This window comes from Oncorhynchus mykiss, chromosome 14, assembly GCF_013265735.2.
Source record: "Oncorhynchus mykiss isolate Arlee chromosome 14, USDA_OmykA_1.1, whole genome shotgun sequence".
Lineage (NCBI taxonomy): Eukaryota > Metazoa > Chordata > Actinopteri > Salmoniformes > Salmonidae > Oncorhynchus > Oncorhynchus mykiss.
Window position 1 is genome coordinate 7,877,878 of NC_048578.1, and position 12,067 is coordinate 7,889,944.

At 45.1% G+C, this 12,067-nt stretch overlaps 1 protein-coding gene across 1 annotated transcript; it reads right to left on the reverse strand.

Annotated features, from left to right (window-relative positions):
• Positions 1 to 184: 184 nt before the first annotated feature.
• LOC110487717 (protocadherin gamma-A5-like) lies at positions 185 to 2,728 on the reverse strand. The gene has a single exon (XM_021559630.2). The coding sequence runs from the start codon at positions 2,579 to 2,581 to the stop codon at positions 185 to 187; it is 2,397 nt and encodes a 798-aa protein (XP_021415305.2). The 5' UTR covers positions 2,582 to 2,728.
• Between the last annotated feature and the right edge of the window lie 9,339 nt (positions 2,729 to 12,067).

Genomic DNA, 12,067 nt, shown 5'->3' on the forward strand with positions numbered 1-12,067 from the left:
AAGAGTTACACCGCAAAATAACAGATAATAAACCCGAGGTAGTAGCCTAGCATGCTAATCAGTGAGTTTGTGGTAATTCGGCGAAGTGGACAGCGACCAACACAGCGAGTTTGCACACTCGGACATTATGCGGAGACAAAACAACAAGAAACAAATTCATCCAAAACATTTCTCTTTATCCGACTTAATAGGCTGTAAAGAATAGAGAGAGAGTTCTTACCTCTCCAGAAGCTCTGTGTGCTGAGGGAACCACTAGAGTGTTTCCATTGCTGCCCGGGACAATAGTAGAACCTATACTCATTCTGGGTCCAACTAACATGTATCGATTGTCTCCGGATCTGTACTGGATGCTGTGGCACAGTGTCCCGTCGTAATTCACATCTTGTAAATACTTGGAGGAATAGTCTGTGGTTTTGGAGCACTGCATTACAATCAACACGATGATACTGATGAGAAAAAGCGTTGAAACTGACCCCAAAGTAACGATCAAATAAAATGTAACGCTGTTCTCCTCCTCGTCATCTTTTACTGAACTTTTAACATCAGAAGCTGCAAAAGCCTCTTTGGGCTCCACAACCTTGATAATCACAGTAGCTGTTGCTGACAGTGAAACGTTCCCGTTGTCTTTTACCAGTATGACCAGTTTATGCTCAGCCTCGTCTGTCTCTGTGAATGACCGAAGTGTCCTTATCTGTCCTGTATAGCGGTCCAAAGCAAAGAGACTGTGGTCAGTAACTTCCTGCAGTGAAAATAATAACCAGCCGTTATATCCTATATCAGCGTCATAGGCTCTCACTTTAGTCACCAAATGGCCTGCGTTCACATTACGGGGAATCTCCTCCACACCTTCAGCAGAACCGTTAGGGCTGACTGGATACAAGATCACTGGAGCGTTGTCGTTCTGATCCAGAATGAACACGTTGACTGTGACGTTGCTGCTTAGAGACGGAGTTCCAGAGTCTTTGGCAATGATGCAGAACTGGAACGTTTTGAGGGTTTCAAAGTCAAAGCTCTTTAGTGCGTAAATGGTACCGTTGCCCTCGTTTATGTTCAGGAAGGATGTCACGCGTTGTCCAGTGTTCCCACGGTCCAGAGAATATACAATTTCTGCATTTTCACCATCATCAACATCAGACGCACTTACTGAGAAAATGGGCATACCGGGCTTATTGTTTTCAACGACATAAAATGTATATGGGTTTTCAGTGAATAGCGGACTATTATCGTTAACATCCACTACCTCCACTTGAATGACTTTAGTTGACACCAGAGGAGGGATTCCTAAGTCTTTAGCCGTGATTGTAATATCATACCGAGGCACCGACTCTTTATCAAGGTAATCATTGGTGACTAACGAAAAGAAATTTCCATCAAGAGAAGGCTTCAGAACGAACGGTAAATCCTCCGGTAAAGAACAGACTACCTGTCCGTTTACACCGGAGTCCAGGTCGTTCATCCCCATCAGAGCCACCACGGTTCCGGGAGTTGCGTCCTCTGGTATCCGGCTAGACAGAGAGGTGACGTCAATCTCAGGCCTGTTGTCGTTCACGTCTTCCACTCTGACGAGCACGTTGCAGTGCGTGGAGAGAGATACTGCTCCCTTGTCCGAGGCCAATATCTTCATCTCATACACCTGCTTCTCCTCGAAATCAAGGCCTCCCTTCACTTTTAGCTCCCCTGTTTTGCTGTCCAACTCAAATGGCTCAGCAGCCATACCTCTGAATTTACTTCGCAATGAATACTCCACCTCGCCATTCACGCCTTCATCCGAATCAGAGGCATTAACTCGCAATAGAAATGTACCTTTAGGTACGTTTTCTTTTACTGTTACGGTATATTTCTGCTTATCACACACAGGAGTATTGTCGTTTACATCAGACACAGTCACTGTAACATTAAGAGTTCCTGATTTTGGTGGCTTGCCTCCATCTAAGGCCGTTAACGTCAAATCATATCGGGCTATGTGTTCCCTATCCAAAGGGCTTTTTAAAATCAAAAACGGAATTTTGCCATCCTCGCCAAAGTCCTCAATTTCTACTCGAAAATATTGATTCTGGCTTAATTTATACGATTGCAAAGAATATACGCCAGTATCTGGGTCGTGAGCTCCTTCCAACTGGAGTCGGGCTCCAGTGGTAGCAGACTCTAGTATCTCTAAGTTATAGGTTTCATCTGGAAAGGTAGGGGAGTTATCATTTACATCCATTATCTCGACTGTGACTTGGTGCATTTCTAGCGGATTCTCTATCACCGCTTTCAAGTTGATGAAACACGGCGCGGATTTTACGCACAGTTCCTCTCGGTCTACTCTGTGGTGCACTAGCAATGCGCCATCTCTCTGGTTTACCTGGAAGAGGTCCTGCTTTGTTCCAGACACGATACGAAGATTCCGGTCCGCCAGTCTCGACGTGTCGAATCCCAGGTCGTTAGCTATATTCCCAACTGCCGTTCCGACTTTTAATTCCTCTTGAATGGAGTATCGTATCTGCGCTGAGATTCCATTCAAATGAGTAAAAATAAGAGCAAAATTACAAAATGCCCATCCGCTTAGCCACCGTCTTTTTCGGTTTTGCATCGCCATTGTTTGGCTGAAAAACTATTGGCCTAACGCAGAACTGACAAGATCTTAAATAATACAAATGATTTCCGTTTCATAGGATCCCACTATAACTGTTTGTTATTTCCATCGTTTAGCCATTTAATAGCACTATTTAACATCCGTCTTAAAGCTGCTGTGTCTTGGCAGCTACTGAATACCTCACCCCTTCAAGAACCGTGTTATCACGCGCCTCTATAACGCGCTCATGATGTAAAAGCGCCACCATGCGTCTGAGCACGGTGTGGTTCTGAATGTTCAATCACCTGTAGGCCAACATACTCTTCATCTATTCCAACACAACCACAGGTGCTCTTAGAGGGGAATTGTAATCTAAAAGCAATTAGGGAAAATTATAACCACAAATGGTTAGCCTACTAAGTGGCAAATACAGTGGGGCAAAAAAGTATTTAATCAGACACCAATTGTGCAAGTTCTCCCACTTAAAAAGATGAGAGAGGCCTGTAATTTTCATCATAGGTACACTTCAACTATGACAGACAAAATGAGAGAAAAAATCCAGAAAATCACACTGTAGGATTTTTAATTAATTAATTTGCAAATTATGGTGGAAAATACGTATTGGTCAATAACAAAAGTTTATCTCAATAATTTGTTATATACCCTTTGTTGGCAATGACAGAGGTCTAACGTTTTCTGTAAGTCTTCACAAGGTTTTCACACACTGTTGCTGGTATTTTGGCCCATTCCTCCATGCAGATCTCCTTTAGAGCAGTGATGTTTTGGGGCTGTTGCTGGGCAACACGGACTTTCAACTCCCTCCAAAGATGTTCTATGGGGTTGAGATCTGGAGACTGGCTAGGCCACCCCAGGACCTTGAAATGCTTCTTCCGAAGCCACACCTTCGTTGCCCGGGCGGTGTGTTTGGGATCATTGTCATGCTGAAAGACCAAGCCACGTTTCATCTTCAATGCCCTTGCTGATGGAAGGAGGTTTTCACTCAAAATCTCACGATACATGGCCCCATTCATTCTTTCCTTTACACGGATCAGTCGTCCTGGTCCCTTTGCAGAAAAACAGCCCCAAAGCATGATGTTTCCATCCCCATGCTTCACAGTAGGTATGGTGTTTTTTGGATGCAACTCAGCATTCTTTGTCCTCCAAACACGACGAGTTGAGTATTTACCAAAAAGTTATATTTTGGTTTCATCTGACCATATGACATTCTCCCAATCTTCTTCTGGATCATCCAAATGCTCTCTAGCAAACTTCAGATGGGCATGGATATGTACTGGCTTAAGCAGGGGGACACGTCTGGCACTGCAGGATTTGAGTCCCTGGCGGCGTAGTGTGTTACTGATGGTAGGCTTTGTTACTTTGGTCCCAGCTCTCTGCAGGTCATTCACTAGGTCCCCCCGTGTGGTTCTGTGATTTTTGCTCACGGTTCTTGTGATCATTTTGACCCCACGGAGTGAGATCTTGCGTGGAGCCCCAGATCGAAGGAGATTATCATATATATCATATATTATCATATATATATTATGTCTTGCATGTCTTCCATTTCCTAATAATTGCTCCCACAGTTGATTTCTTCAAACCAAGCTGCTTACCTATTGCAGATTCAGTCTTCCCAGCCTGGTGCAGGTCTACAATTTTGTTTCTGGTGTCCTTTGACAGCTCTTTGGTCTTGGCCATAGTGGAGTTTGGAGTGTGACTGTTTGAGGTTGAGGTGTCTTTTATACTGATAACAAGTTCAAACAGGTGCCATTTATACAGGTAACGAGTGGAGGACAGAGGAGCCTCTTAAAGAAGAAGTTACAGGTCTGTGAGAGCCAGAAATCTTGCTTGTTTGTAGGTGACCAAATACTTTTTTTCCACCATAATTTGCAAATAAATTCATAAAAAATCCTACAATGTGATTTTCTGGATTTTTTTTCTCATTTTGTCTGTCATAGTTTAAGTTTACCTATGATGAAAATTACAGGCCTCTCTCATATTTTTAAGTGGGAGAACTTGCACAATTGGTGGCTGACTAAATACTTTTTTTGCCCCACTGTAAGTCATTATTACAATACACCAACGAGTATCGGCTGACTCCTTCATCACTGTGTCTGATATCATGATGCATGTCGTGGATATCATGATGCATGTCGTGGATATCATGATGCATGTCGTGGATCGCATGCCCTGGCTTGGAAGTACTTTAGAATTGAATCGAACAAGCTTTCGATTACTGATCAACCTAATTGTACCACTTCTTACAATATACATTATTTATTTTATACTTTGAGTAGGGGGTAGCCTCTTTATACCACGACTTTAAGAAGTCAATCACTGCTCTTAAAATTCAAATAATAACCAAAATAACATCTAAATGTCATATGATAAGAAATATAGTCAGTAAGTCACAATGTTACAATCTTTGTAATGCCACTTAACTTCCCTAGGTTTGTGTTGTGTTGTTCTAGACAGGGCTATTAGCGCCACCTGTCATGTTCCGCTTTTGCAAGGGTAAACAGCGACACCCTATGGCTGAGAGTGGTAGGTTCAGTAGAGCCAATTGACTGTGTATTCTTGCCCGTCACATGTGTGATAGTATAGTAACTGGCTGCATGGCTGAACCCTAAATGCTGACGAGACCATAGCAGTCTGAACAACCCAAATTCACGCACAGAATGACCCCGACACCCCCCCCACACACACACACACACCCACACACACACACACACACACACACAAACACACACACACACACTGGTGTCTGCATTTCTCTCGCTCCTCTATTCTCTATTCTCTATTTTGTCCCTCGCTCTCCAACACTGCCATTTCGAAGAGTACTGCAATGACGTGTGTATTCTGCTATTTTGAAACGGCCAGTTAACGATTGTATACTTATTTTCAACAACACTGCTGAATTTAAATGTTAAATCACTGCACTGAAAGCTCTGCAGATGATATATGCGTTACCAGGATGCTGCATCGCGAGCTGAGGCTTGTCACGATATCAAATTACAGGCTGCTTCAAAGCACACCACCAGCCCCTGCAGCTCGTTGCCCTGGCAACTGAGCTCCGAGAGGCAGGTCGCTGTCCTTGGTGCTGAAAGAAAGCAAGCCCGGTGGGAGAAAGAAAAAAGGGAGAGGGATGAAAGGGCAATGCCTGCGGTAGACAATGACATATACGGGTATGTTTTCTCTTTCACGCTTCTCCTCATTTATGTTACAAGGTTTGCGTAAAATATTCCTCAATTGTCCACTCACTCTCTTATATCCCCCCTCCTCTCCGCTTAGATTTAGCACATTAAGAGACATACTGCCGTCGCCTGGATACAGGGAGAATGAATCCCGCTATTGTTTGGCCAAGGGAAGATAAATATGTGCTTGTGTAACTCAATGCAAGGTTTCAGCACAGTATAAGCCTAGATGTTTGATGGCCTTGCTATTCATGTATGAAACTAAAACCATACACAACCTTCCCAAGCTACCAAAGACTTACCATAAACCCCCAAAACGCACCATTCTGGGACCTGTGGTTCTATCCTGCACTATCCCACCTTCACTTCCCCCTCTGTCACTCGATCCCTGCCCTAAGCATCAAACCCTCCCCTGTATGTGAAGGCTCATATGTGGCAATCAGGAGGTAGATACAGAGGCAGTGTGGATGGAGGCACCGTGGGCCTGCTGTGCGAGGATGTCACAGATGATAGAACACAAGGATATTGACTAGTGTTTGGTGTGCTTAAAGAGGCTTTAAATTACAATGCATGTAAAGTATGTGGACACCTACTCGTTCCAAAATCATGGACATTAATATGGAGTTGGTCCCCCCTTTGCTGTAATAACAGTCTCCACTCTTCTGGGAAGGCTTTCCACTGTATGTGGGAACATTGCTGCGGGGAATTGCATTATGGACGACGGTTACTGATGTTGGGCGATTAGACCTGGCTCACAGTCGGCGTTCAAATTCATCCCAAAAGTGTTTGATGGGGTTGAGGTCAGAGTTCTGTGCAGGCCAGTCAAGGTATTCCACACCAATCTCGACAAACCATTTCTGTATGGACCTCACTTTGTGCACAATGGCATTGTCATGCTGAAACAGGAAAGGGTTGCCACAAAGTTGGAAGCACAGAATCGTCTAGAATATCATTGTATACTGTGGCGTTAAGATTTCCCTTCACAGCAACTAAGGGGCCTAGCCTGAACCATGAACAACAGCCTCGGACTATTATTCCTCCTCCACCAAACTTTACAGTTGGCACTATGCATTCAGGAAGGTAGCGTTCTCCTGGTATACGCCAAACCCAGATTCGGCGAGCTTCACACCACTCCAGCCGAAGCTTGGTGCCACGTTGAAAGTGACTGAGCTCTTCAGTAAGGCACTGTTAATGTTTGTCTATGGAGATTGCTTAGCTGTGTGCTCGATTTTATACACCTGCCAGCAATGAGCGTGGTTGAAATTGCGAATCCACTCATTTGAAATATTATTTAGTAAATTTAGTGTATGAAGGGTTTCCGTCTAGTTTGGTTGAGTAAGAGGAGAACCACACAGGCTCAAGTAGAGTGAGGAGAGACGCTCAAAGTGAGGTATTCTGCAATTAGCCTGTGATCTTTGCTGCTGGCTGTGTGTTCTTAGCGTGTTAGTGGCTCACAGCAACACAGCAGCAGTGTAGCGGTATTTAGGCAGCATAGGCAGGGTGGGAGTATCCATCAGGGTCAGGAGGAGGGAGACGGAACACTGTGGAATACAGCCCTAAGTGGCAACCTTCTCAAGCCATTCACACCGCACCAGTTAACACCAACTCAAGCCACGCATTCACACCGCACAGTTAACACCAACTCAAGCCACTCATTCACACCCCACCAGTTAACACCAACTCAAGCCACTCATTCACACCCCACCAGTTAACACCAACTCAAGCCACTCATTCACACCCCACCAGTTAACACCAACTCAAGCCACTCATTCACACCCCACCAGTTAACACCAACTCAAGCCACTCATTCACACCCCACCAGTTAACTCCAACTCAAGCCACTCATTCACACCCCACCAGTTAACTCCAACTCAAGCCACTCATTCACACCCCACCAGTTAACTCCAACTCAAGCCACTCATTCACACCCCACCAGTTAACTCCAACTCAAGCCACTCATTCACACCGCACCAGTGTATCACCAACTCAAAAGCATCTCCTTTCATAGCTTTTATTCACACTTCACAAGCAGTACATCCAGACACAGATAAAAGCTTTATCAGGACATTTTGTAGAAACATCACATTTCTTTTGTTTTTAAAAAAGGAATAGAAAAGAAGCTAAGTGTCTCACGCGCTGTCGAGTCTGTCCTGTAGGTCGCGCATGACCTCATCTCTCAGTAGGAATGATCTCATCTCACAGCCATCCCTGTCCACCCAAACACACACACACACACCTAGACTCGCCAACACCTAGACACACATGCAACTAGACACACAAGCAAATGCACTCAAACCAAAAGTAGAAACCCGTGCATGTTCTCCCCAGCAGTGGGAGAACATAAACCAGGTCACGAGATGACTCTCGTCACTCAAGACTCTCTATAACCCAGAAAACAGAGACGTTTCTGTCAATCACATAACCACACGCCCTTTGACCTTAGAGAGACATCCTGTTTGCTGACACAGAGGAATGAGTTGTATTCACACCAATCAAGTGCACATGGGAAACCCAAGACACAGTACTGTGACACCATGCCGTTGGCCAAAAACACAGCACAGGAACACAAGCTTAAGTGTAATTGGCTCTGCCAGAGTTCAGGCTAATACAGTTCAGTTTGCTGTAAATATCCTCTGTGAATAAAGCTTTCTCATGATGTTTCCCTTCACGTTATCTGTAAGCCCTTTGCACTCATCCTGTCTTAGTGTGTGAACATGCGGTCACTATTGCAGCACAATGATGCAATTATAGCTTATTATACAGGCCTTCCACATGACAAGATCACGACTTCATACCACTGATAACGTTACGCTTCTCCTGTAGAGCGTAAAGATACAGGTTACGGGGTTCCCGTAGTTTCCTTTTGCTTGCTTGTTTTTCCCACACGTAGAACAGGAATTACAACGCACAGAGATGCTCACAGCTGGAGCACTCACAGTACAATTAGCTTTCCTCAAGGCGGGCCCCAGATGTGATGTTTTAATTAAGTCAGAAACAGAAACAGAGACCATGGCCTCAGCAGCCAGGGGAGACCAGATTGGCTAGCATGCTACCGTCGCTACGCTAACTGGGCATTAAGAGTCATTAGATTCAACAGAATCAGGTTGATACTCTTACTCACCAGCCTGTCGGCCGCGGCTAAATCACACGGGTGTCTGTGAAAACACAAACACGGAATACAGACACACACACATGCACACGCGCTCACATGCGCGCGCACACACACACACACCGACCTATATCGGTGGCACCTCTAAGACTAAAAAGAAGGAAACAGCTCTGTCCTATGCTGTCTGAGAAAGGAAGGTTTAGTTAAAAATAGGCGCGACCATTCCGTTCCTCCCACAGGCAGGTTTTTCTTCCTGACATGAATAACTGGGTGTTTCATAAGACGTGGGTAAGTGCCCTACATAAAAGCGATGTCCTCCTCAGTCAGCACCTTAAACCAGCAGCAGGCCAGGGGCCTGTGAGAAGGAGACATGCACTCCGTTCTGAAGCATAGTGCTGATTATCTACCTGAACCATGGATGTCTCTATACCACACAGTCAAGGGGACACAACGTCCTACTCTCAGCAGTCTGTGATGTAGCTGCCCTCTCTGTGTCGTTACTATTGGCCACGTAGGACAGTAACACACACATAATCACACACACCTCTCTCTTTGTCCACCCGCATTACTGTAATAGTATTCGCTACACTATTTGTGTGGTTGCACATTAACATTCGCCCTACACAGCACCAACGCAAGCAGCATCAGGACCCCTCTGGCCATCTTGGAAAGGAGTCAAGGACAGGGTCGCATACTGTATGGTCATGACCTGTCTCTCTCACTCTAAATCTACCCTGCCACTAAGTGGTGAATAGCAGAATAAACGTCAATGAAATAAATAGCAAGCTAGCTAACCATTCGTTTTGCTATTAGCAGAAATAGGCCCAGCCTTCTCAGAGCATAGCAAACATCACCATGCATGCGTTGTTGACAGTAAGGGGATTCGATTATTTGGCCCGGGTTACCTGGATGGGAGGAATTTGTATCCAGTGAAAAGCAATTGCATTTGTTTTGGAACCGGGGTGCCTCATGGGCGTGAGCCAGGTTCACCGTTCAAAGCCCAGGGCAGATGTCAGCTCAAATCAAAAGAGACGTAGCCTAGGCTAGGTTAAGCAAGTGGAATGAGGAGTAGGATTCTGTGTTTTCATGTGGGAAAGAGATGTAAGAATGCTGTTCATTGACCCCAGCTCAGCGTTCAACACCATAGTGCCCACAAAGCTCATCCCTAAGCTAAGGACCCTGGGACTAAACACTTGCCCCTGCAACTGGATCCTGGACATCCTGGCGGGACGCCCCCAGGTGGTAAGGGTAGGCAACAACACATCTGCCACGCTGATCCTCAACACTGGGACCCTTCAAAGGTGCGTGTTTAGTCCCCTCTTGTACTCCCTGTTCACCCATGACTGCGTGGTCAAGCATGACTCCAACACCATCATTAAGTTTACTGATGACACAATAGTAGTAGGCCTGATCACCAACAACAATGAGACAGCCTATAGGGAGGAGGTCAGAGACCTGGTGCCAGGACAACAACCTCTCCCTTAACTTGAGCAAGACAAAGGAGCTGATCGTGGACTACAGGAAAAGGAGGGCCGAACAGGCCCCCATTCACATCGGCTGTAGTGGAGCGGGTAGAGAGTTTCAAGTTCGTTGGTGTCCACATCACCAACAAACTATCATGGTCCAAACACACCAAGACAGTCATGAAGAGGGCACGATGGCACCTTTTCCCCCTCAGGAGACCGAAAAGATTTGGCATGGGTCCCCAGATCCTCAAAAATGTATTCAGCTGCACCATCGAGAGCATCCTGACCGGTTGCATCACCGCATGGTGTGGCAACTGCTCGGCATCCGACCGTAAGGCGCTACAGAGGTTAGTGCGTATGGCCCAGTACATCACAGGGGCCAAGCTTCCTGCCACCCAGGACCTCTATACTAGACGGTGTCAGAGGAAGGCCCAAAAAAGACTCCAGTCACCCAAGTCATACCTTTGATTTTACACTGCTGCTACTCACGGTTTATTATCTATGCATAGTCACTTTACCACTACCTACATGTACAAATTACCTCGACTAACCTGTACCCCCGCACATTGACTCGGTACCAGCACCCCCTGTATATGGCCACTGTATTTTAATTTTATTGTGTTACTTTTTATTTTATTTTTAACTTTTGTTTATTTAGTAAATATTTTCTTAACCAACAATGCAGTTCAAGTAATAGAGTTAAGGGCTTGTAAAGTCAGTATTTCACAGTAATACCTGTTGTGTTCGACACACGTCACAAATAACATTTGATTTGATGTATTTTTCTGGACCATTCATGCACGATTCTGCCTTGTTGACAACATGGCTGAGTGGTTTGCATTACTGTTTGATTTGAGAAGGGCGCTACTCCCTCGTCGCTTCTGCCCGTTCACGTCACGGGCCATAGCCTGGTGCACGCGACTCGCGGTTAATAGAACTCCCTCATATTCTCTGCGCTGGGTTTACCAAATTTTTCGATTCAAAACTACATTGAATTGGTCACTGTCGGCCTAATTGAACGGCGTTCTTGCTTACCTTTGCAGTAAAAACGTGTTGTTCTCCTCATATGGCCGAACTTACAGTTCAATGAATTATTAAGTTCATATCCAGCTGATATCGTTCCCATTTCAACTTATTGCGTGCATAAATCATTCCTAATGAGGATTACAGAAGTTCTACAGTTACAATACCAGCGAGATTTGCATGACGTTACACACCTTCAATACCCACCTATCACCTACCATCAATACGCCAAGAATTAACCAAGGAGATTCATAGTCTATCACTTAAAATGGCTCGTTTCCGATGATCATTTTGATGTTCCTGCTTCTGTCTTCTGTCTCACCCACTTCCACCGCCAGGTTAAAAAACAAAAAATAATACATTCAAATGATCAGTTCGACTGTGAAGCTTTTCTCTGGTACAACTGGATAACGAGCAGCTACATCAAAAGTCAAATTGATTGCAGCAGCTGTAGCTACAGGAGCTACATTAGCTAGCGTGTCAACCGACGAGCTGCCGTGGAGCCTGAACTGGTCAGCCGCCCTAGTCTTAGCCTACTGTAGACGTTGCCCCTAAACAACAGCTCTAGGATCGTCAGACACCCTACTAACCTTGTTGAACCATTAGAGCGCTGAAAGTGATCTGACCTTGTATCAGTGGTTAGGGGCATCTTTGATGTGCTAAAGAAGAGTGGGCCCACCTCGGGAAAGCTAAAATAACCAGTAATTCACAGAGAAAAAGA